Source organism: Aptenodytes patagonicus, chromosome 1 (assembly GCF_965638725.1).
Source record: "Aptenodytes patagonicus chromosome 1, bAptPat1.pri.cur, whole genome shotgun sequence".
Classification (NCBI taxonomy): domain Eukaryota; kingdom Metazoa; phylum Chordata; class Aves; order Sphenisciformes; family Spheniscidae; genus Aptenodytes; species Aptenodytes patagonicus.
The window spans coordinates 25548022-25575573 of NC_134949.1; the positions used below are offsets into that span (position 1 = coordinate 25548022).

General features: G+C 38.1%; 1 protein-coding gene across 7 annotated transcripts in view; it reads right to left on the reverse strand.

The window, feature by feature from the left end:
• PTPRZ1 (protein tyrosine phosphatase receptor type Z1) overlaps positions 1-27552 on the reverse strand; it is a 146872-nt gene that overhangs the window by 22780 nt on the left and 96540 nt on the right. For 4 of the 7 annotated variants that reach the window (XM_076330113.1, XM_076330087.1, XM_076330095.1 and 1 more), the window contains exons 9-14: positions 27354-27538; positions 26512-26638; positions 19670-19713; positions 13487-17051; positions 9635-9779; positions 2154-2245 (exon numbers count right to left, since the gene is read on the reverse strand). In XM_076330113.1, coding sequence (XP_076186228.1) covers positions 2154-2245; positions 9635-9779; positions 13487-17051; positions 19670-19713; positions 26512-26638; positions 27354-27538 — 4158 coding nt within the window. The remainder of the gene's footprint in view (positions 1-2153; positions 2246-9634; positions 9780-13486; positions 17052-19669; positions 19714-26511; positions 26639-27353; positions 27539-27552) is intronic. The other 3 variants (XM_076330130.1, XM_076330121.1, XM_076330105.1) reach the window with 2 other exon arrangements.

Consider the following 27552-nt stretch of genomic DNA (forward strand, 5'->3'; position numbering starts at 1 on the left):
AAAACATTGAACAAGGACCTGTTATTTACATCAACAGATGTGCAGCATTTAGGCCACCTAATAATTTTAGCTTTCAGTTACCAAGAATTCGTTGATTTATATTGAGATCCATCTGGTCTTCCTCTTACATGAATGGATCTGAATACAAAAAGTGAATTTATCCAGTCAAGCCTAAGAGAAGCTGAACAAATGTGTAACACTATCTTCACACTTCGGAGATGAAACCTGGCATAAAGTGTTTATTCTAATGATATGCAAACACAAAATCAGAAGGGAAGGTAAATGACCCGAAGAGCGAGGACAGTAAGGGAGAAAGAATCTCAGGTTTGGTGTAATTACTGTTTTATTTCCTTGCCAGTGCTAATCTCCCAAGTCAATCACTTCTGACTCCAGGAACATATTTTGTATCTGGATGGCAGGTATCACTTGAAACTACTTAAAGGTTGATAGTGGGTCCTAATACTATCCTGTAATTCATTATTTGTTCTGAATGCATCTTTGAATTACGCTGTGAAGTGCCAGGGCATTTTCTGTGAATAACTGCAATTCTCCTATCTCTGCCAATGAAACCCTACAAAAGGAAAACCTAATATTTAATGAGATCTGTGGAGTGTGCTTTTAGTCATAGTCATAATAAAAAATGAAACTTAGCAGTTACAAAATGCTCTTCCTGCTCTATGCTCTTTGCCAGTATTATAACACAGTCAGTCTCACTTGTTGTAAAATTACACTGCTGAAACACTCGTGCAATAGAAAACACAAAAACTGCTCACTTGACCTCTGCTGCACGCAAAATAAAATGAAAATATTTCCTCAGTGCTTGCAGCTGTTTCCACAAAATATTTTACGTATCTTTCAGTCATTTAGAAACACTTTTCTCTTTAAGTTAATATTTACCAGTATTTCAGAAGGAAAACCTCCAGCACCAAAACATGTATTTTAAGCACTCGGAATAACTGTAAATGCAATTCTGTCTTATACAATGGAAAACGCTATCTCCCTGAGGTGGGATGGTCAGGAAAAATTGCAAGAAAATTATACAGTTTTACTGCAATATAGTTAATGATAGAGAGTAAGAGCAGAGACTTCCTATAATGATTGCCACTTGACATTCATATGTAATCACGTTTTCTGAAATCAAGCTATATCCCTGTCTATTAACCATTTAGAAAAAGGTTATGCATCTCCTAACAATAGCAATCAATGCAAGAGGCATTTAAAGATGCCTACAATTCTGTTACAGCAGAAGTCTAATGTTTGGGATTTATTTAATTACACGTGTTTACTAGTTATCTACACAAGGGCTGATTTTGCTCCCCTTAGTCATTCCAGGGGAACCCATCCCCCTGTGCAACAGCACAGTTTGCAAAAGCATTACTTGTGGAACAAGATATCCTTTTCTCATGGGTGAAAATGTGGCTCGGGATCTGCTGCAGAATTAATCTATTTAAGTTACTTTTCATTCTACTCAGACTGAAAGAGCTGGGAGGGCTGCACGTGCTCCTCTGATACTCTTTGAGGAGGAAAGAAAAGAAACAGTTTCTCCAAATGACTGTGGTGGATATGGAACCAGAAGGTGCCAATAATATTCTGCACTTGTATCATTTTTACGAGAGGCTCACAGAGAACTTTACCAGTAGTAACAATGCTAGTAAAATCTGTAAGTTAAAGAAAACGTTGTAATTGCAAATGAAATGCAGATAGATGAGGCACATATCCATCCTGCTGGTAAAAAGAATAGGTCATGTTCTATACATAGGTGACAAATTCAATTAAAGGCAGAAATACAGCAGAATATGTTGCTGGTGTAATCCTCTGCTTTGTGACAGTGAACTAGAGCTATTTAGTGTAGCTCAGATGGCTACACTAGCAGCCATTTCTAGTGAGGCTACACCTCAAATGGCTAGAAGGCACAGCTTATCTTTGAGACAACTCTGTAAGGTGAGGATATTTCCCTTCTGTGTTACCTACAGGAGAGAATATTAGTAACCCTAGTCTCTGCCTCCATCAAGTGCACCTGTGTTTATTAGTACAAGAGGGTACCAATCCCTGTTTTACAGATGTTACGGTATGTGAAGAATTCATATGGCCACACACAAGGCAGCATCTTCCAGCAGCTAACACCAATCCACAGAACAGTTGACAAAAAATACCTGAGACTGGGAAGACTGGAGCTGGGGGAGCAGAAATCACTCGAGGTGACGTATTATCTTCTAAATAAAAGTGAGCAGTCTGGAAACATTTTCTAGAGGGGAAGAAACATAAATAAATATTGCAAAAAATAAAACATTATCTGAGACCTTTCGGAATTCTGGCATTATTGAGTAAGAAAGAAATCACGGTTTTGAAAACCATTTTTCATGGAGTGTCAAATACTACTGCTACAATATAAATATTCCCCCAACACACCACCAAATTATGCATACAACTTGAAGATACTACATTAACTCAGCATAATACATAGTTCATGCATCTTTACCTATACCAGAGGCAGAAGATAGAGCACACATCAGACATAGTGAAAGCTGGAAGATGAACTCTGCAACAGGAGCTACTGTAGATGCTGCACAAGAACTCCAAGTGTAAAAAATGCCAGTCTTCCTTGCTTATCCAAATTCGCACACATAATTAATGTTCCCTTTCATGTGATTATGCTAGCCTGAAGATGGAGCAGTGTACAAGATCAGTTCTGGTAATTCGTCGATAGATCCTACTGCAGACACGGAAATGCAATAAAAGGCAACATGCCCTGTAACAGACAAAACGGCGGCTCTGGAACTACTATGACTGGGGCTAAACAATTTTTTTGTAATGTAATTGCAGCACCGAGGGACACCTTAACCAAGGAGGACTTCCTGAAGTTGACAGGGGAATTTATAATTCCAGGAGATGCTAGCTTTGTTGCAAAAACATTGAAGGATGAATACAAATGGAATCAACCTGAACTATTACCCACAATGTTATTTGTATCTGTGCTGTAATCCAGATGTGAAGATAATAAGAATAGCATCTGTTAAGAGTCCAAGCTATTCAAGGGACTAAACAACCAACTGCTGCTGTAAGCATTGCAAAGCCTCCTTAATTAAAAAATCTCCATGTGATTAGACATGCTAATAACAATCTTTACTCTGGGTCACTTAATCTATTTGAAATATTATTCACTAATCATTAAATTTAAAAAGAAATATATGCATCAGGAAGATATTAATCTCATTTTATATTTACAAGATTCTGCTTCTTCAAAGCTGTTGGCTGAAGCTATTATATGATCTTTTACTATTTTGTGTAATCACTGGTGTTTTAAGTTCTTCTGTACTGTTCCTGTATCACTGTATGGATAAAACCCCTCATATAATTGTTATAATCAAAAAGAAATTTTGAGGCTACTTTGAGAAACAAATAGGGAATATGTGGATACTGTCATTCTTTCCAGAACCATTAATGTAGATCATAATGACTTTGGTAAGCTTATTTGAATTAAGCCTCTGGGAAACCTGCCCATACTCTCGGAATGTGTTGGGAATTTTTTGTCTGTGTACAACGCAGATTCTCTTAAAACGTAAGAAAAAGTGGACAGCTAGAGTCCTCTAAAAGCATATTTGTGATGGTCATAGAGGGGCTTTGGCTTTGCATGACATGCTTGGAGTAAGACTATCCATTATGTACTTAGCTTTACTTAGAAACGGCAATTTTGGATGCAGACCAGGAACACATTCAGGATGTGCTTGGGAACACCTTTCTAATTTTTAGAGAGGCTCTAACATTAGCATCCCATAGAGTCAGTGCCTGCTGAGGTGACAGAGGCTGTCTCAATGCCAGCAAAATACTCAAGAGTTAGTCTCAGGACTGTGTGCAAAATGTCTGTAAGAGGTAGGCAAGTATCAAGGTACTTCAAATCACTAAACACTTTTGGAAAGTCTGGCCCTGCCTGATGGGCACCGAGAATGCTGATGTACTGTGTTTATTAAAAACAGCACCAACCAACCAAATGCCAACCAGCCTGACTGGAACAGGTTGCCCAGAGAGGTGGTGGATGCCCCATCCCTGGAAACATTCAAGGTCAGGTTGGACGGGGCTCTGAGCATCCTGATCTGGTTGAAGATGTCCCTGCCCACGGCAGGGGGGTTGGACTAGATGACCTTTAGAGGTCCCTTCCAACCCAAACTATTCTATGATTCTATGATTAAAGCTCTAAAACCAAAAAATGTGCTCCCCCTAATACCTACTGCTTATGAACAATGATCATACATAAAGTTTATGGACTAACATTACAGAGTTTTGTCACCTCCTTGCCTGAGAAAAGATTGAGCTAAAAAGAATTTAATTAGCATAATGGCTTTCACATCTAAAGCAGTACTTAAAATGTCCTCATAATATGCCATACATTCACTATCCCCTACTGAGCCACTGTATCTTTAATCTTTAACAAGATAATTGTGGCTGAACATAAATTACATCCTTAGCACATTTGGGAGACAAATTCATAGCAGTTGACTTAACCTGTAATAAGACTCATAAATAGGCACTCCATCTGCTTCTGCATCAGCAGTAAAAGCCTTCATGACTAAACCTAATGTTAATAACCATGTCTCGTTAATTATCACTTGTTGTTAATGAAAAAAGTGATGACTATTTCAAACTTCCAGACAAAGGTCCCATCACTCAATGTTAACCTGATTATTTAATTTACACCTTTTATCGCAGCATTTAGATCTTCAACCTAAAACTGTAATTTGTAATTTAGACACCGCACTTCTTCAAACACACACTTTATATATGGAGATAGTGCTAAGCCACTGAATTAATCAGAGTGTCTGTATCTGTACAGGAAGGCATGCAGCAGCAGCTCTTCAGTTTAACAGGAGGGATACTAGATCTGAATGAACACTTAAGTGTGAACTACTTGGGACAAGAGTACGCCTCAGACTGCAGAGGACATCGTTTTCCTGGTGTGTGGGCCCCTGGACCGTGGCTGAGGATATGTGCTGCCTACTTCTCCCCTGGGGCAGGGACTGCTCAGAGCTTGACTCGGACTGTCACTGAAGCAGGCAACACAGCACGGCGCGGTGTGTGCGTGTGAGTGCGCGTGTGTGCAGGGTGTTCACCGCTCGCGTCGGCTGAGGAAGGGAGCTCAACCTGGGAAGTCAGAGGCATCTGTGACAGGATGGGTTTGCATATCTGGTGCTTGCCCAGAATGGTCTTAGAGGCATGATTACTTCTTTCTCTGAGAATTTCAGGGTCTTTTGTGCTTACAGGATATCTCCCCATAGGTATTCTCAAACACTTGTTAGAATTTTTTTTAAATGGTTCCGATCATTTAAAGATCTGATGGTTCCAAACGATCTTTAAATGGATCCTCAGTGGATCCAATTATTCTAATTATTCCATTTTTAAATGGTTCCAATTAATTTTTAAGTGCTTGTCAGCTGAAATTTTAATTTTCAAATTTTATTAACTTTTATTTATAATTTGATATTACATAGTTGAGAAGTTTTTCCTTCATGGATGGATGAGTGTGGCCTTTTTAAGTTTAAATCTGTTTTTAGTGTGTCTCTGCATGTGTGAGTTTAACTATCCTTACAGAGGGTTCTCAACTCTGTTCCCATAAACCTAACACAGGATTCAAGGCATCAGTTCAAATCATGGATAAGAAAATGAACATTCTCTGACAGCTGTGTTTCAAAGATATAGGGCGGTAGAGGAAAGTTAAAATTTAAATGACTACTCAGGGTGTTGTCTGTCATTGGGTTGATCATTTCTGAAGCATTGCTGTCATGTAACTCCTAGGAGGCTTCATGACAGCCAGCTGATATTCAGTATGTTTATAGATAGAAATGTAGCTGGAACTGCATTAGCAGTTTGCTGTTGACATTATTAGAGCTAGTCTCTTACTGAGATTCATATGTATTTGTTGAAAAAGAATCTTCAATGGTACAACTCCCACTGACAACTGTTACGATTTTACTATTTTCCAAGCTCTTCTTATGATAACCGTTATAAAAATTGATTTGCACGAATAGCCTGACGTTTCTTCCTATACATCATTTCATCAGCTTTATTTTCATTGATCATTTCTATGAACTGTTCCAAAAGAGTACACGCACACATAAGCAAGTTCCAATATATTATATGTCGGCACAGAGAAACTTTCAATTTCAGTCACCTTAACAGATAAGGTTAATTCTGCGAAATGGGAATGATGAAGCCATCCAGAAATAAAAAGAACAGAGCAAGGAGATTCAAATATCCCTGCTGCATCTCTGCTGCAAGGACTCAGTCAAGTAGATAGATACCGAGAGAGATGGATAGTCTCTAGATTTTGATAGAAAATTCTCTCTAAAGCTGTAAAAAAAATCTATCTGGATGACAAGGCCATTAAACAGGCAAAAGAATCTCCTTGTTTATTCCACTGTAATCTTAATCATGCTGAAGAAATGAAAGGAAAATGACATTGCCTGAAAATTGCTTGAATTAAAAGATTTGATACACAGAACTAGAGTAGTTCAAAATCGTGTATTTTCCTACTAGTAATTAGACAATCTTTAGACAATATTGCCATTAAAAGTTTTCATCCCTGTCAGAGAAATGAATATTTTATCACAGAAAGATTGAAATTGTGCCTAATGAGATAGTGAAGAGATTGGGGAATTTCCTCAAGTGCTGATTAACAATTTCATGTAAAAAAAAACCCTCAAAACCCAAACAACAGATGGTACAGAATTATTTTTCTGATACAAGTCATTCACGTGAAGAACAAAATAGTTTTGCCTTTTTTTAACCTTGAGAAACTGGAACTTGTCGCTCTTGGTAGTGAGTTGTTTTTTAAACCAAATAAAACACCTTTTGCATATTAAACACACCTTTTGCATATTCAAATTAGGAGAGAATAGCAGAAACAACTCAAAGCACTATTCACTCAAATACCCAGCTAGGATATACCAATGCAATTTTTTTGAGTACTGTTGCCAAAGGAATATAGAAAAACTTCTTCTAAACCTAAACTTTTTATGAACTTTTATGAGTGAAAATAATTGGCCCACATAAAAAAAGGCATTATAAAAAGAAACATTGGGAGCTTACATAAATTAGTTCAAAATCAACTAAATCTAACCATAAAAATGCTTATAGACCTTATACTAATATTTTCCAGGCATAAAGAAAACTGCATAGCAATAAAGTTAATGTTCTGATTTTTCCCAGGCTTTAAAAAGAGGTGAGGGTCTTGGCACCTTTGAAAGAGGGCCTCAAAGTCCTACCTACAATACATACTGTTTATGCTTCATTCCTCTGAAATAAGAAATACGTTACTGGTGTTATCATAATGGCAAGAAAATTTTCTTAAGGATTAACAAAAAAAGAGCTCCATATTTTATTTTGTAGTACACAAGAAATACAGAAAAGATTAAATTCAAGTTCAAGAAGATATTACAGCTAACGGGATTTTTGTTTTATTTTGAAAGACCTATGTTACAGAATTGTTCATTCCCAGAGAAAGAATACGAAATGAACACAATGTTATTCGACAAAAACAAGCTTGTAACGTGTAGGATTACTATAACTGCACTGTACAATCTGGGTCTTAAAATGGATGGCGTTCTTTGGCAAACAGAAGAGATTTCAAATACTATTTAGCTTCAGGGATGAATCCCTTTGGAAGATGAATATGAACGTTCATGTTGTATAACATGGAAGACAGAAAAAGGTTCTCGGTATGAAAGTGGTCAGCTGGAAATCCTGTGACAGACAGTGTAATTATCCAACTAGACATAAACTAGGAAATGAGTTGTGCAATTCTTATGGCAATTAACTACTTCTTTGGAAAGAAGAAGAAATCTTCTGAAAATTCATTGCTCAAAAGTGTCTTTAATCATGCCGAAGGCTGTCTGACTCGCTAGCGCACCTTGCCTGGAACAAAGGAAGCTTGAACTCAATTTCTTACGCCTAGTCTGTTCAGGGCCAGGATGTATTCTGTTGTCCCATTCAGGGACATACCCTGCTGGGCCAATAGAAAACCAGTGTCAGGAAACTAGAAGAAAACTCAGTAAGCACAACCCTGACATCATAGCCTAGAGATTACAGTAATCAGTAGCTTGGAAAGGGCAGCCTGGGGTCTAGTTCCTGGTTCTTCACCACTTTTATACATTCCAGATTAAGCAGGATTGAGTAGGGAAGAAAAAAAAGAACAAACAAGCTCTGGAAGCATCTGCAAGGTGTTTGGGCCTGCCTTCCCCCTTGTTCGTGCAACTCCTGGAAGAGCAAGGTCCTGTTTCTTGCTGCAAGTTTACGTGTCAGCACTACAGAAGCAGTAATAGGATCAGGTTCCTGGCAATCACCAAACAGCAAGAATCTCCATGGCTGGAAGTTGTTGCAACTTATTTCCCCCTTCTGGACCACTGCGTTTCCTCCCTGGCAACCTGCACCCCCGAGAAATTGCTAGGGTTGTGCATGGATTTTGAAGGCCCTATGAAAGCTTAAGCAGATCTGTCCCTAGGAAGACTCTCTGGCTTTACCTAGAACCAATGAAACAGAGCCAGACAAAGGCTTGAGCACTGCCACATACTGTCACGTGGTTAACTAGATTCCTGGTATGCTTTTAGCTCAGGCCAACTTGCATTATTTTGCACAACGCTTGACAGAGTTTGGGTTAGCACAGGACAGAGACCATCCCCGGTAGGTGATGCGAATGCAGCCACTCTGTTTTCTTCCCCTGTGAGGGAAAAGACTGCAGCTGTATGGAAGAGATCTGTGCCATGCCAGCTGGGGCTGGAGAAGAGTCCCCGGTCTGTTTCATTTCACGGTATAGATATAGTCTTTTGCCCTCACTGATTATGTTATCATGACTTCTTATAGGTATCACTTCTCTTCAGCCTAATTTTTTTTCTTACTGTCTTATCAATTTATCAAGTCACAGAGAAACACGCCCATGAGGGAACCAGAGCATGTGTGTGCACATGAAACGCATCCTTAGTTACCCGCTGAATGGTTTGAAAGGCTGGGGGGCAAATTTTGGTTTGGCAGAATCACACAGTAGAACAACTTTTTAATCACAGAATATCGTAAGAGCTACTCAGTAAGTGATCTTAAAACATTTATACTATTATAGTATCATTACACTATCCCATTTCTATCTTGCATACAATGTCAGCTACAGCACACTCCTACAGCCCTATATGAATTGCTTATTCACATAGTCCTGTTGAGGACCATAGACTCTCATCCTAAATCGACAACTACCTTTTTTAACTGTTAAAGGATTGGAAAGATAGGAAACAAACCCATGCCATGCAATTTATTTTTCTTCTCCCTCCTGTTCTTCCCAGTGCTCTGTTAAGTCACTTGGCTTCTAAGCATTAATAATCACAAGTAATTGTTTACTAAAATCTCTCAATATGCAAATAAACTATTTGCAATGGTTCAACCCTCTGCAACAAAAAAGAATTGTAGTTGAGCATTTTGGACAGAAACCACCTTATTTTTTCAGCTTTATGTCACTGCAGCACTGGGAACAATACAAAGACACGGTGAGAGACAAGATCCAGTCTCCCTCCTGTAAACCAGCTCAATAATGTCAATCACATTTTTTAAATCAGAGCTCTTTAGAATTGAAAAAAACCACAACCAAAAAACAACTTACCTCCAGTATATGAGAATACCCACAAGAATCACTAGACAGATAAAAGTCAGGGCTGATACGACCACAAGTGGTATAACTGTCTTCTTCTCTGATTCCAGACTCTCAGCTAGACCGATACGAGACTCATGGCTACTATTACTTGCCTCTGCAGTCAGAGAAAATTGAAACAGTCCATGTTTAAATTCTGAGAAACGCACAGCATGAGTGAATGTCTCTTATAATGAGCCTACTTAATACCACTTACCTCTATTTTTTACTATGCACTGCAGAAAGTGTATACATTTGCAAACCAGCTTACAGAAAATAAGCAGATAGAGAGTAAAGCAAAGTGTTCAAGCTTATGTGACTCAGCCTTCCAGCAGTGGAGACTTCTCTTTGTAAGAATAGCAGATTGTTGTTAAAATATAGAAGAAAGTTTATTTTCATCTGTTTATTAGCTGAAAGCCAACTGAGTTAAGGAATCTGAATATATAATATTGCAATGTGTAAAGAACAGTTTGATATTAAACTGTCACTCATATAATGCAAGTAACTTCTCTGGCTAGTAGTTTAATAGGAAAATTTTCTTACAATAGTCCCTGTGTGCTTCCCATATTGCAGTTAGGTGTTCTGTATTTTAACACATTGCCCATTCTGTAACTCACCTTGTAGATACACCCTGCTTTCTTTGAATCCAATTGCAGTACTTCCTCCCCCAACTATAATGGAGCCAGAATTAAATCTCCTACCTCCATCTTTACAGGCGATCAAATTATTATTTAGATATTGTCTAGATTTCACATTTCTGTCCGCCTTGTAATGCTGGGTGACAGAAATATTTGGGCATAGGAATCTGTATGAAGATTAAAACAATGTATTTTATAATTTCATTAGATAAGGGAACACAATGGTGGACGAGACCAATCCTGCATTTTTAACTTTGATCATACCTCAAGAAGTAAACACTTTAAAACTGTGATTTTGACACACAATGACTGATTCTTTTCAATCTGTGCAGTTTACTGTGACCTGTGACCATTATATGAGTTAAAACACAGAAATAAGCACTTTTTGCACTTGTTAGAATTAAACCCCTAGATTTTCTAAGAATGTTTTCTGCTTTTGTGAACGGTCCTAATTCAATGAATGTTCTGTATGGGAATAGAATTTTGCTGTCTAGAAATCAGTTGCACTCCACTGGGATTTCAAGGGACCAATTCTACATAAATAAAAAGCTTTCAGACAAAAGGGAAGAGGGAATGGAGTTGGATCTGAAAAAAAAGACAACAAATCACACGTTCTAAATAGGATGTCAAAAAACAAACAGCTTCACACAGTACAGATTTCCAGGCAGCTCTCTGCTTGCTTCCATTTTCTTGAGTTTAGGGGCTTTCGGGGCTTTATACGCAAAAAGGTCTAAGCTCTGATCTTGCAGACATCTTCTTGGTTTTAGTTCAAAGTACTCTAACACCCAAATCAATCACTACTCTTTAAATCCTGTAGCTCAGTGGGCAAAGTGATTGCAGGCACAAGTTGCTTCTGAAAAATCTGTCCCCAACTTTCTGGTGAGTAGGCTAAAATCAGTATTTCCTACTGATTTCAGAAGAAACTATGTGTGTGCATGAGAGATCAGAATATGATCCCTTTGAAGCATTCATACTTGCTTATCCAACTCTGGACTAATTCACAGCATAAAACCCAGTCTTATCTGTGTGATGACAGGGTTCCTTCAAATTGCATGACCAAATCCTATCAGGATTCCTTCTGTGGGGAATGAAGAGAAGGGTTCTCCTGTAATGGGGGGTTTCTTGCCTGCTTGGCCATCGCTCCAATGATGGCAGCTGAAAAGGCAGTCTCATCTATAGTAGATTTCTTTGCTTCCTAATAATTGATGTTTTTGAATCCTCTGCGTATTTCTTTATATTAATTTCTCTTACAGTTATTCAACTGAAGTTGAAAGGTTTAGGTAGCCATAGAGGTCTTATGGAGAAAGCCCTGGTTCAGAACAAGCATAAATATGCATCAACAACTACAAAGACTGGGAAAAGTTTAAATGACAATTTTTTCTGTAATGGTCACAACAAGAAGACATTTTTCATCAATTTCTGGTGAATTCACTGTAATGTATAAGTAAGTTCTCAGCTGAGAGGTTTTTTTTGTTTGGTTTGTTTTGTTTCATTTCTTTATAATTGAATTAAGCAAAGATGTCTTTGATTTACAGGAGACCATGTTAGACATGCTCACATTGAATTTTTAGTTTATTAAAAGACAATATTTGGCATCATTTATTGGAAAAAATAATGTACATGAAATGATACTGTATAGTGTCTTTCAATAATATCTAGAAGACAAACTCTAAGTCTGTTGTACTACTGCTACTACTACTACTCCAGTAACGTATAATCCTTTTTGAGTTACTATCAGTAACAATTCAAATGACACCCATTATGTAAACTATAAATCTCTTCCGGTAACACTCATTCACATTAGTAATGTAAGTTTTGAAATATCAATGTTCTTTTGCTGATTTTTAAAGAAATGTTATGCGTTTCACACAATGTGGTAGCTACTTACCTACTGTACTAATTCACTTATTGATTCAGTTTTATAACACCTACCTTGTTAGGACTCCTACTAATTTCAGTATGTTTTCTATCTTCTTTTAATTTTTATTTTCTATTTTTCACATTCTACTAGCCCCAGCTACACAGAGTGTCAATTTACCACCTTTTCTTATTAGTATTCTGTTGCTCATGAGTAATACGACATCATGTGATTTAACTGTATTTGTAGGACTGGGCCGAAAATTTCCCATGCTTTGTGGATTCCATTCCTTAGTGGGTTTAGTTGAATGATACTGCCCTCTACAGATGCTGTGAGTACTTAATGGAAGTTCAATTTATTTTCTAAAATACCATTTTAACCTTGTTTGCTGGGTTTTTTTTTCCAAACATCATAGATTGTTTCTGACTTTACTCTTGGATTTTCAATACTCTAACGAGGCAATGCAAATTATGTGTCTCAATACTTCAGGTTTTCCACAATGCATTTTTAAATACAAAGGAAATGCTTTATATTTATCAGGTTTTTATCTATGTGAGGTTCAGTTTTGCCTTCTGACCTTATCCTTGGAATCACAGATCACAAATACTCTTGCTGACTTTAAGACAACTAAATAGGAAAACAGCACGAAATATAAACAGGTACAGGAGAATCTGGCTCTAAGTATTTTGGAAATATGCAAATCTGGCACAAAAAGTCTGCATCTCACTGAAATCTGAAGGTGGCATACAGAAGAAGAATGAAAATGAATGTTTTTATGAGTTAAGATGAATCAGAATCAAACTGAAGCATCTTCTTCCTTGCTCAATACATCTTAGAAAATACAAAACAAAACACATGGAGGAAATGTGCTGCTGTAAGTTAAAAACCAGAATCCCAGAGGTATGTTTCCTCTGGCAGAGGCATGGTTTCCTCTGGTGTATTTCCCTAAGGGCAGCACTTGTCTTTGTACAGAGAACTTACGTCCCTCTTAAACCTTTAAAACTAAAATTACACAATTAACACTGAAACAAATTCTGGTTTTAGCTTGTGCACCACCCAACTTCTGCTGACAGTACACAGCTATCCAAAAGCAGAGCATGAATCTTCTCACTGAAGGATATTTCAGCTGCAGTTTTAAGTAGCCAGAAGTAGCATTCACAAGATAGACAGCTCAGCATGCACCCCCTGTTCCCTGCTTCCTTAATCACACCCACTGGCACTGTTATGTTCTCCTTTTATTACACATAGATAAACCTTCTTATTCTCTATGGCACAAAAGTATCCTCTCACAGCTTTCCATGGTATTCATTAGACTTATCCATAACTAACCTGCCTCAGAGATGTTGAATACTGATGAGTGATCACTAGTAACAGATGAGGCTGATGACTGTGATGATCCAGGAGTTAATTCTGAGTTACCTGCTTCAACTGCCCCTTCAGTGTCTCTCTCATTAAGGTCGGGAAAACTGAAATCTGTTGAAGTTTCATTATCATTAAGGCTATCTGAGGTACCTTGGCCAGAACCACTTTCTTCATCACTTGTAAAAACAGCCCAAGACTTAGACTCTGATGTGTTTTGCAATGGGACACTAGCAGTCTGAATGTGGTTCTCCAAAACTGTCAGGTCGTCGTGCTTCTTAGGTATCACACTCGCTGTCAAAGTCGGTATGGATGTATAATTATGTTTGTCCGTGGCATGGTTTATCTGACTGTCTGATGCAGCAGTTGAATTTTTCTCTTCTTCTTCAGGTTTCTCAGAATGTGAGCTTATAATTAGGTTACTCTGATCCTTGTTATTGTTTACCTTTGTATTTTGTTCCTCTACTACCATATCCTGAGCTTCTCTATGGGAAGTGCATGAGATACAGTTACTTACAGGGAAGCCATCGTCATATTCATCGTAGTCATCCTCAACTACAGAAGGCCACAAGTCGGTACTGGACATGATACTGGGAGACAACCCAGAGGATTCTCTAGAAGGAACCAGCAACCTACTCAAAGTTACAGGGATCTCACTTTTGGGAGGAACAGCCGTAACAGCCGTAACAGAAATATGTACGTTTGGTAAAGGAAGAGTGTGATGAATGGACACGTCAGAATCAGAAACCACTGCAGGCATATGAACAGGATCAAAACCAAGTGTAGAACTTGAAGAGACACTGGCAGCCTCACTTCTTTCAAAAACACTTGAAGAGATGCGGCTGTCTGCAGGAGTAGCTACATGTGGTAACGTATCACCTGTTAGGAAGGGAGTTGTTACGGCATTCGCTGCTTGGGGGGGAAAGGCATTTGTATTTTCTAAACTGGTCAGCTGGAATGAAACATCGCTACTGTACAATGAAGGCATAACCTGCTGAACATCTTCACTGCTAAACAAACTGGATGAAACATATTCCTCACTTGCATAAGAAACAGATAAACCTTGAAGTGACGCTGTGGGCTTACTAAAAGTGTTTGACAACATATCAGCAACGGAAGGTGCAGATGCAGAATGCCGGATGGTTTCAGTTGTAGCAGAACCTGGCGCCATTTGATGCAATATTTGGTCAAATGTAGAACTATCTTTATGAACCCTGGAGCTTTCAGCCAATATTGGATCACTAGGCACAAACGCAGCCGTGTTAAGCAGAGTGCCATTGCCAGAAGATTGGAAGGAGGATTGCAGTAACGCTTCGTTATTTAATGTAGCTGAGGTCTCATAAAGGTATGGCTGAGTCGAGGATAACATTTTGCTATAAGCAGGGGCAGAGAGAGCTTGATCTGAGCTTGCACTAAGCATAGGTTTAAGCAAAGTGTCATCAAAGGCTGGAGTTGTAACATGCAAAGGCTGAACGGAAAGGTCATTTTCTGTAAGTTTACTAATACCATGGTCAAATATCTTAGTAGTGGGAAAAGCAAGAGAGACTGGAAGGATTCCCTTTGTGCTAGAAACAGGAAGTGGGCTTTCTTGCAGAGACGTATTCTGCTTAATTACATCATTATTAGAAACAGATGTAGAAAGTTCAGGTATCACTTTACTTTCAGCATTGGAAGCCATTTCACTTAAAGAAGAGGAAATTTGTAGTTCTCTCTCATCTCCATATATAACATCACCTTTTTGAAGCATCTTATTAACATCACTAAACCCAGATGATTCATATGTAATTTCATCTACAGAATCAGAGGAAGAAACGTTAGGTAGTGTCAAAGTATCTGTATCAGGCAAAAGGGACTCACTACCAGAGTATGCTTCAGACCAATCCATATCACTAGATAGAGAGCGTGTAGGCTGCAGCAAAGTATCAGCTTGTGACATTACAGAAGAAGGTTTATGTACCAGTACATTGTTATAGCTGCTAAATAAAGGATCTTGACGAAATACGTCAACAGAATCATGCACAAATTCTGTGGAGTCATAGGAAACAGTAAAGCTTTGGAGGGAGCCCACATTACTAGACAAAGCATAAGGAAGTTCAGACATTGTAGATAGTACATGCATATTTAAATCACTGCTGGATGGTTCAACTTGAGAAAATATGTGAGTTCTATTATGACCAAATATCAGTGTCTCTGAAGCAGCATGAGTAGTCTGATGTGACACCACATCAGCATATTGAGCAAGGCTTGGCTGTATTAATGTATCACCCTCTGCCAATGTCAAAGAAGCATGCAGGGACACCTTATCACTTGCAACAGCTGGAGTAGCACTTTGTGGAAACATTTGAGAAACTGTATACAAACGGTGAAAAATGTTACTACTGGAGGAAGCAGAGGAAAATGTAAGCAAAGGTACATCATCATAGGAAGACAGGGTGGGTTCAAATGACACATCAACACTGGGAAATACAGGTGTAGCATGCAAGGTCACATCACTATCTGATGTAGCAGGGGTAGTGTCGAGCATCTGAGAGTCAAACAATAAAGGGGTGACTAGAGGAAACACTTCACTACTGTAGGAAGGTTGAAGAGGTATCTCACCATTATAGACTGGTTGAGTTGTCTGAGAGAGTACCTCACTGGCAGCAGAAGCAGAACCATATTCTCCAGAGCTTGAAGAGATAGAGTGAGGTGACAATTCAGCAGAGGAGAAAGCAAAGGTAGAATAACGTGGCAATTCTAAATCCGCATCTGAAGTGTCTTGTGAAATCACTGGGCTGCGGGGATAGGGCACTGTAGCTGGCTTTAATCCCTCTACATAAGATAATTGCCTGCTATCCAATGTATCAACAGATTGAGTTGCCAGATCTGTAGCACTATGAAATGATAAATTTCCATCAGCGGAAGAAGTACGCTTTGGAGGCTCATCAGAGCTTGAGGGTGCTACACCTTCTGAAACATACTTAATGGAGCCTTGGGAAAGAACATCATGCATGCTTATATCTGGGCTTCCTGAAGGAAGGGTGTCTTCTTGGGACCTCTCCTCTGTAACCAGCTGTGCTGAAGAAGTGGTAACAACTGAACTCCAAAAGTCATCAGATTCCTGATGAGGTTTAAAAGGAGACAATAAGAAATCTTCGTCACTATGGCCAGTAGTGGTTCTTCTTGTTGGTTCAGTGCCTGAAGAAAGGTATATGTGTTCTTCTTCTATGCCTTTGGTGGAGTCAATGAGTTGAGGAGGAATTCCAGTAATTGTTTGGGATTCCAAAAAAGGATCTTCCTCTTCTTCAGAAATTTCACTAACAGGTGGAGAAGTAGGGTAATAAACTGCTTTGAAAACATCATCCTTACCATGCAATTCTTCTCTTGTTAAGTATCTATTTGTTTTAGCTTCATTGGGTTTTGTCCCCATTTTTTCTTGACTGTAGCTGGATGTAGTCACCTGGAAATCTTTCCTCATTTGGTTTATTTTACTGTCAGTGCTAGGAATCACTGCAGTTTCTTCATCCACCTCTGTTTCCTTTTCATCAACTTCATCCTTTGAAAAAATATCATAGCCGAAGACAATTAAAAATGTTTACAGACACGGTACACAAATAAAAACAAGAACTGCAATAATGCATTTTCCTGGCTCCAAAAAAACAAGAGAGGCAAAACAAGACAACACTTGAGAAGACTGTTGGTCTTAAAGCAAAATATTTAGCTGCAAGAACAGGTACACTCATCTATCTTGAAAATATTACTTATTTGCAACACAAACAAAAAAATCCTGTGTCACAACAACTTCTTAAATGTTGTGTCACTTTTACTCTGTTTGAGAGACAAGAAGCACTCATAGTATTTATTTACGTTATTAAAAAGCTTTACCTCTTTCCCAATAAAATGCAATCATATAGGCAGTACACATCAATGAAAAAATGGTTTTGCTATCAGAATGTCTTAGAGATTTGCACTAGTATCCTGATGTTGATTAAATTGTCATAGTAACAGAATTTGTAAAAAATATTTATGACCTGTCCTCAAATCTGCTGAATCTTCAGAGTTTTCTGGAAAAGAAGATTTCAGGATGGTCAGCATGACTGTAACAGTTTCACAAGTGTTGTGAGTGATACCACCTAGTCTCTGTTATGACCCTTTGTTTGCTGAACATGAATAATGATACTTTGTGAAAAATCTGTGTTAGAGTTTTGACTTTTAAGGACAGATCCAAAAAGAAAAAAAAAATTACATGCCTAAATACAATCGGAATTTAGGCAGTCCTTGGGGATCTAAGTTCAAATCTTTTCGTCCCCTCTCCAACTTTCCCTGTCCCAAATCAAACAATGTAATGTGGAAACATCTAACTTGCGCAGCAGGCATTTTTGTTTTGACCTAGACACAGCAGCGCCTGCAGCTCTGTGCTGTGCCCCCATCTAGAACTGCACCAGAACCAAACCTGTCCAAGCACAACTCTGCAAACTAGAATGAGGGGCACATTCAGTTTCTGAAGGGACTTGATTTGATAGGCATACATAGCCCTAAGAGACACCAGCAGGACAGAGCCTCTCGCAAAATACAGCTGCAACTCCTTTTCCTTTTGAAGATCTGGCTTGGTGATGTGGTGGCAATACCCACCTGTTTTTATTCAGAGGCATAATGTTGAGAGAAAACACCCAGAATATAGGAGACTGGGACACAGTTACCAGTCTAAGAAATCCTCAGTTTCCACTATATTTTAGGCTGAGTAGATCTCTCACTCCTGCACTGAAGTGAACAGGGCACAGCAGAGAGAGAAATGTAAAATCAACAGCCTTTGAAAGAAAGTGCCCAAGATGAAGCACTGCTGAATAAACTATTAACTGGGGCACTCAGCTAATAGGAGTTTTTAGCTTTTATCCAGTCTCACCAGAGTGGGGGCTTTAACCACTAGGCTAGAGCCGTGCTTCACACTGCAGTCCCTTTTTTGTATCAGGAACCTCTAGTGCACTCACACAATATAAGGTACCTCAGACATGACTCTCAGGTTTGGATTTCATCCCAAGGGCTAAACACCTAAAATGCAGCTCCTAGACTGTGTGTCCTCAAACCTGGACTGGACTGGACAGGCCCTTGTTTCTGAAAATCTGCTTTCTGTAGGGCAATGCCTGCACTTTTGAACTTTCTTGGTTCAAGTAAAAATCAATTGACATTCACTGGCACTCAGTTACTGTGCTGACAGATCCAATATAATAATCTAGAGACGCAGCTTACATCAACAGAGAAATAACTGTGTTATTGGTTACTCAGCGTCCACAAATACAAGGGAGGGTAAACAGGTAGACAGGTAAGCACAGGCTGTCAATTTAACTAACAGGGACTTGCCGCTCAGTGAGAATATTGTGGTAATAGATCGAAACTATAAAATAAAAATTCTGAGGGATTACTTGATACAAATGTAGGTCTTATTGAAGGAACTGCCCATGTTGTAAAATCAGTATTAGAGACTGTTAAAAACTTCATTGTGATATTTTCACCTCTTTCCTTGCTGGGACACCAGAAACCTAGTTACCAAATATGAAGTCTGCAGAGGTTATCATAAAAACATCCAAAATTGTGTAAAATTGAGTTATACTGTAAAGTCTAACTTGAGTTCAAGAAGTAAACGACCCTCCAGGAATTTTGGAATAACTGTTAAATTCAACCGATAGCACCCTGATAGCAGACACACATGAATCTCACTCTTCAGCACAACTGCCTTCCTCCCTTACTTTAGTTTACTACATGCTAAGACCACCATAAGCAAGCCCAAGTCAGACTGCTCTTTAAACAAACTAAAAAGCCCAACACTGGGTGACAGCTTTGATTCTGCTAAATGAATAATTTTGTCAGACTCCACTCAGAGGTGACAGTAACTCGATGTCCCATTTTCAAAATATTTAGGCATATCCTGAGATATCCCTTACTTCTCCATGTATCTCCAGCTCCAGAGAACTAAATAGTGAGGTATTTCTAAAGTTATCTAGGGAGAAATATAGCAGAAAGAGAAGGCTGTATATGCATATATATGTATGTATATATAAATGCAGATAATACATTCAGTTGGTGACATAGTTTTGTAAATTTTCACAGAGTATCAATTCAATTTAGTTGAAATGTATGTATCTGAAATACTCTCTTAAAAGTAAATGAATGCTATACCTCATATTCTTCAGTTTCATTCAGTTCAGGAATGAGGTCAGCCTCTATAAAACAAAAATACACACTGTATCATCCAACATTTTAAATTCACAGAATTATTAATTCTGCAAGGACTCAACTGATTAGTTAATAAGTTCATTGAGACCCAGTCTAAAATGTTTTATAGGATTGTGTTTGGAGAAGTGGCCAACCACCTGGGTTGAGGACTAGCTCTAAGGGTAGCAACGCTCATCTAGACAGGACACGTTCAGCCACAACAATTTTGCCTGGCTCCATCTAATTTGATGCTGCAGCACATGTTGGATCTGCACTGAGGTACCACATCCTGGCCAGGGAGAACCAAGTTTATGAGAACGTTTTCTATGAGAAAGTACAGTTTAATGCAGAAATACAGAAGAGAGGAAAAAGCAAGTCTGGAAATCAACTATTTCTCTACATTTAATCTGAAAGCTCTGAAGATATTATTGTAAAATGATCTGTTCTGTAATTTTCATACAGCAAATTCCTCACTTGTACACCCAGACTTGGAGGTAGGTACTAGTGCAACAGCCATGCCATCATATTCAGCATGCAGTAGGTTGCCTGCCTCCGTCAGGGCAGACCAAAGAGACTCACCCTTCCCAGAGTCCAGTGCTTAAAGCCTTTTTCAGACTCCCACTCCACTTGATTTAATGTAAGCACATGAACCCAGTTGTATCACATTCCACAAAAAGTCCCTAATAAACAGGTACTGGGCGCTCTGTGAAGAACTACTCTAAAGGCTTTTGAGGCCTCCCCACTTCTCATAAAGTTCAAGCAGGATCGAGAAATGAATCTCCTACAGCCCAGGTGAAAATCCTTCTCTCTAAGTTTAGAGGTAGTCTCTCACCTTCTTTCTCTCTGTCTTTTTGGCCAAATCCAATATTGTACTTCTGATGGTGATCAGCAAGACAGGCTTCAAAGCAGGTTGCAAGAAACCTACAAATCTCTGGTAGGAACTGGCATAGGCCTCCAGTGATGAAATCTAACACTCCTTCCACAGCATCAACTCATCTTACTGCTCTTTTGATCCACAGAAAGGTCTACTCCCTTTCTGAATCTTTCTAAGGCTGTCTCCTGAGCAATGTCCTAGCGCTCTGTCTGTACACCAGTGCTAGCACGTATTCTGAGGGCTGATTTGCACTAAGCGAAAATGCCGGTCTCTTAGCCTGGGGAGCAATTCTAACAGCAGCATCACACAGAGCTCCACGTCTGCATTTCCTCCACAATTCCCAAATGAATTTTCCTCAATACACTAGTATAAAGTTGGATATATCTTTATATGGCTTATCTCTGCAAAGTCAGATGGGGATCTATGACTTAATTTGTATTCTCTTTGGTCTGTCCGTTATCTTCCTTTCAAAACAAATTGAGACATGTATTATATGCAACATACACTAGATAAAGTTTACCAAACTAACAAGCTCATACAGTTTTATTTGTGGATTATAGCATGCAAACAAATTTTGACTAAACAATGCTGCACAAAATCTTCATAAATTGTTCTTTTGTAGCAAACATTTCTGAATTACCAAGTACTGAATTAACCTTTCATTAACAAGATAGAGAAAAATTGTCTTACCTCTGACTCCTGGAAGCCTAGGAGGCTCCGGGGCAGGGTGGGGAGGGGAGTGGAGGGGAGGAAGGGGTGGAGGAAATAATGACATTCCCTGGCTTCTCAATGGTATATATCAAATATTGTAGACATTAGTTTGAAAGTCTTCCCAGAGTAGACCCATATCATGTATTAGGTACTCAATAGACTTCTCTGAAAAATGTTTTTAATGCAGAAAAATTCTACCCGTTCTTTCTGTGGTCACTATTCTTGAGTTGAGCTTTAATCAGACTCAGTCAGAAAAATAAAATGTGCTGATTGTGCTGGAGTATACAGTAAGGTATGTGCTCTCAAATTCCACCAGCAGAAAACTGCAGTTTCTTGCTGTTTTCTCCATGGAGAGGCATTAACATACATATAAATATATATATAAAATTTATATGAACAACACTAAATCTTAGTGTTTAGGCGTTTTACAAAGCCTATTTAAATTTACTTGGTCACAGAAAATGTATCTGTCAAAAGCGTTAGAGACACACACTTATAGAAGTTCTGTTAATCCTGCTGCTGAGTTTTTGGTTTGACGGGAGATTATAGAAATCTGCTAACATCCCCAACCAAGAAGAACCGCACCCTCCAAAAAACAACCCATTGATGTAGGTTGATGAACAAGCTTGTTTATTTTTTCTGGAACCACATAGCTTATTCTATAGCTTACATTTTAAAATGAAATAATTAAATCATCAGTTAGAAAGTTTTGTAGAGGTCTTTTCATAGTCCATTTTAATGACAGATGAAGAAACGATAGAATAAAGACAAAAAAGGTAACTATTTCCCTACATTTATGTTCAACGCAAATCTTTAAAAAAATCTCTTAAAACAATCTGATTTGTAATTGTAGAACAACGTGCACAACATAAAACTGTCTTCATTTCTGTACTGTCTTATGTAATAAATGGCATGGCAAGAACAAAAGTAAAGCCTGTTTCTTCTGATTAAATTAGTTTTCCGATTTCTACATTTATCAGTACAAAATTAGAAAAAAGCATCCCCTAAATGAAACATTTAAGATATGCTTAGTGTTTTTTAGGACAAAAATCACAAAGACAAGTTACAAAGAAATTGCATAGTTAGACCCTCACAAAGCATTGCTGACAGCATGAGCTGCCATGCAGGAGACAGCATTTGAGAGCCGTATCCCAGCATGGGTTTTTTTGATAAACACCAACTGAAGTCTACACAAAGGAAGATGAGAGGAGAGATATATTCTTATTTTTCATTTCCTGCATCAGCAAAAGCATGTAAGTAACACCAGTATTAACTACACAACAAACTACTGCAGAACTTTCAGAGCTACACAGATGTTATCTAGAGAGTCAAAGCACACATTCAGATAGTTATTCAAAATCCAATTCTAATAGCAAACGAAAAATTGGTAAATAAAGGTTGGACTTTTATCAAAGCTGACTAAAACACTATGTATATGATTCCCTTCATTTTCAATGGAGGTTGTGTAGCTACATCACTTAGGGCACCCCGTGACTTTTACTAAACGGAAACTAACTGGAAACAATGTTAACGTGCACACACACTATGTCACAAGATGAAAGGCTGCCACTCTGAACAGTTTACGAAAAACCCAAAGAGCAGAGGTCTCAACTATGATCGTTTGCCCAATGTCATATCAGAGCTCCTGAGGCTTCCACAAACTGAGGCAGAGAGCATGGCCCGAAAGAGGTCCTTCCTCCTACGAAGCACTGCCGAGAACGAGAGGGTTTAAACCTGGTCTGTGGATCACGCGGAGCCTGCAGAGCCCTCACTAACCACATACGGGAGGCACCCAGACAGGGTGGGGAGAAGGCATGAGAAACACTCTCTCTTCCAAGCATCTCAAAAGGAAAAGGCTAAAACAATGGTCGTGAGTTTTTTGAACACCAGGTTTGTGTTGCACAGTGTACTGAAACTTCCCTCATTAAAAGTGGCCACTCCAAGGGCAGAATTCTTCCCGGAAAAGGGCCCATCTCATGCTTCCGCATGACTCATGCCTCACTTTAGCTCTTAATGTGAAGATTAATTGATCTGGAGGTGACTGCAGTGAATTTCATCTTAATTAAACTGGCTTACTCAGAGTAATTCTTGAAAATGAAAGTTTTAGCTTATGCTTTATGTGAGTCAATTTTATTTCATGTCTTCATGGTGAAGATAACTTTTCTTTCATAAATTCACAAGCAGGAGCTCCAAGAAATCCCCTTTTGCCTCAAGATCTATAAAGCAGATCACAAAACCGATTTGATGTTATAGTAGTAACCAGCAAGTTGCTCTGAACAAATCTTTCTCATTAGATATCTACATTCTCATATCTCTGTTGTTTAATATTTGCAATATTAAAAATGAAAATATTTGCAATATTTGCAACAGTTAATTCAGATGTAAATAATTAGTAAAAGTAAGTATGCAAATAAACATTAATATTAGAAATGAATGGAAGTTTTTTTCATATTTTAAAATTATATCCACGGTTGAGACAGCATCTATAAAACTTATTTATAAAGCAATGTACACCCATAGTAATCATACTAATTACATGGGAGGGATTTTTCCCTGAATTGTCCTCATCCAACGCTTTCAGAGGTACCGCTGTGGAAGTGTCAAAATAAAAGAACACAAAGTACATTTAATAACTTGTGTTCATTGCAGATAGGAAGCATCCCAGTTTTTCTGAAACACGCAATATATTCATTTTGGTATTTCATTTTTATTTATAAACTCTTTTTATTATTTTTTTTTTTTAATTTAAAATATCCTTGAAACACTTCATTTGACCTGAAATAATCTTCCTCAATTTTGAAGCTTTTGGAAAACTAAAGGAAAAACCTTAGGTAGATCTGAAGCTATTACAAATTTTCAGAACTGCCTGACATTTGAAAAAAAACCCAGGTGTTTATGCAGTTTTGATATGCAGATTATTTAACTCTCCTCTTTACAATGCTTTATTTAAAAACAAGAAAACTCAGGATAAGAATATACTTATATACATTAATCTGCTTTAATGCAACATTAAGGAGACGTATTTAAATGTTCAAATGACAGAAACCACAAAAATACCATTTTCATAGTTACGCTAACCTGTTCATATAGATATGCCTTTACATTGTTATGCCTCCTAGGTATCCTTGCACTGTATTTTCTCATTTCTTTAACAAAAAGAAATTAGTGGTGTGTCTGTGTAAAAAGGCATGAGAATATCAGACCTTTACTCAGAACTGCTAAATATAACATTTATTGCACCAAATTCTCTTGTCTGAGAATACAAATCTCAGAGAAATTTCTGCTGATATACTGGAAGGTGACATGAGTTTTCCAGTATGTATTTCCAAAGCAAGGCCCTCACTCTCCCTTCTGCTGAAATGAATGCAAAGCCACCGCTGAGTTCAGCAGAAGTACAACAGGGATGCTGTGATCAGTGGCTCTACCTACGCTGCTAGCCAGCTGCAGACTGCCAAACGCCCCACCGTCCTCTTGCTGAGTTTGTTCCCCGGCAATATTTGCTCGCACCTCAGGTGCACTGCACAGTGCTGCCTGCAGTGCTGGCTTCATGGTTACCCAGCCCCAGAGTGCTCCTGTCTCCCTCCCTGCCTCTGCATCCACATTTCCTTCCAAAAGGAGCCATGGCACACAGCAGGGTGGTGTGTGCAGCAACCAAGTCTCACCGACCCTTACAGCAGGGATACAACAGTAGTAGTAAGGTGGGTTATCCTATAGATATTACCTACATTGGATTTTCTTGTTGCAATGTCTGTTTTCTGAGCTTTTAAAGCTGTGATGACAGCACTGCACCAATTTGATTTGTTGAACTGACTATTGTTTAATAATGACAACACTACGCTGCTTATTTGTCATTCCATGTAGAAATGGATGTGGGGGTACGTAGATGAAATCTCAGCTGAGAAAATCTTCAAACACAAAATCAGCAAATTCTGGAAAGGAAGTGGAGGAATATAGTATCTAAGAGGTAGATAAAGGATAAACAGAAAAGTGAAGTATCAAGCAGAATGTCAGAACCTTGTCGTGGACTTCTCAGAAAACTGAAGAGAAATAGGAAAATTCTGGTAGATATTAGCATAAGACTCCAAAAATGCATTCTTCTTAACACTTTGTGTTTGAAAGACAAGTTAAATGTTTATTGAACATTCATATGTACTAGACCTGAACCTGCGTCCCCCTCCTTCAGACAAAAACGCACTATTATAAGCCTATTACCATTGTTAGTTCATAATTCATGTGGTAGAGGTTGTCGAGAATCATATTCTTTCTCACTGTAAAGGAATGTGGTTCCCTTGAAATGAAAAACTGACCTGTTTTCCCAAGTATATCACAACATTGCTAAGAACTTTGCTGTAGCTAAACAGACTTAATGAAGTGTAAAACTGAACTTACAGAATCCATAAATAAACAACAAGAATCCAGGCCCCTAGATAAAAAATGGTTTCTTGCATGATCAGAAGGTCTTTGATTTTTTCCTATGATTAATTACAGGGTTCTAAATTAAAAACACAGCTCTCACTCACTTTGATAAGAACTGGGTCTGATGCTAAAACTTCCACAGAATTTAAGGAATTATTAAGGACAAGATCAAACTTCATGCTATAGTTTCAAGTTATTTCATATTTACCAGCAGGCGGAAGAAGTAAATCTGGCTGTGAAATCAGTAAGGTTTGTTTGTTAGGCCTTTTGATTTTTTGCAAGGCAGCATTAAGAAGCAAGGGAATTCCATCACCGCAAGTCCTTTGAAATCAAACTCCAAGTAATCATAATAAATCAAATTTCAAAATCAATTGATACAGTCTTATAAGTCATATATTGAGTTTGCATTACTTGTTTCCTTAATACTTTGGCTGTGTGGATTAATTTTGGGAGGATGCTTGAACCATAGAGAAATAATACCAAACATGGTTTTATTTCCCCACATTATATTGCTAAAAGATACACTTGTGAGATTTGAAATCAGGTAGGTGTTTTCCAGAATATTCTTAAGAGTTAAAAAAAATTAACATGCAATCTTTCATAGGTAATGTTTACAAGGAATGGAGAATTACATCACGTAAAATATCAGTAGCAAAGAACATGCTGAAGGTTAACTGCAGCGATTTTGAAATTTCATTTTAGCATATTTTGATAGTTGCGCATTTTAACTGGTTTGCAAACAAACTACTTCTTCAAATACAGATTTTCAGCTAAAAGTGATCACTAAGCTCAAAAGACCACTTACCTGGGTCTTCTAAAGGCATATCAACAATGACTTGGTCACTGTATTTTCCATATAGACCATTAGAGCAAACAGCAACTATCTGAAGAACATAACTTGTATTGGACAGCAGATTATTTAGAATAGCCCCCTAAAAGAAAAACGATGTTTAATCATTTACTTGCAAATAAGTATCAAATATTTTGAAATGTTATTTTTTTTCATAACACATTTTTCATATGAACCATAAAGCTCCTTTCTTCTAGGACTCTATGCTTTTTATATTTTATTGTCACAAATGTTTTTCAGTCAACTTCAAAAAAAATCTTGTGAACTTTTACATGGATACCAAACTATTAATTATTTAATGCTGAATGCTAGTTTAGGTAACATTATCTCTGGTAAGTTAGGAGTCTTTAAAGAGTGTTAGAGGAACAGATCACATTAGTAAAATACCATGAAGCTGTAATCAGTAACTTAATATTTATAGCAGTACGATTGTACTGAATCTTATTAGTTGCTTGTGTAGGTCATTCTTTGCACATCAGTGAGCAATGAAGTACAGATCGCTATTAATTGACTAAGGTTTTTATGGCTAAGGAGCTCAGACTGACACGGTCATAAACTTTTGGGGATAGTATAGGCAAATCAGAACAGCAATCTGCGAAAGCTTTCTCTCTTCTGCGCTAGAGAGGCTTTGTGTGCTTCACAGCCAAAAAATGAAGTACAGCTTCTGTGAGCTGCAGCCAAAGAAGTAATTTTTTTTATTGAATCAGCTCCCAGCTACTGTTTAATCCCTTAAGATAATTAACAGTGAGTGCTTTGCCATCACCCCTTTGTACGAAACTTGAAGAGTTTACAGTTACCAAGTCCTGATACCCATCTGTCAGAAACTCATGCTTAGTCTGGTCTTCTCCATCCAACTGTTGATAAAAGACAGCAAATCTCTCAATTGTGGTGTCATATACAACCCGAGGTCTTTCCCATGTAATGAGAAGACTAGTATAATTCTTTGGATCAGACTGAACATTTTCAGGTTCTGAGCTGCAAACTGGAAGAAAGAAA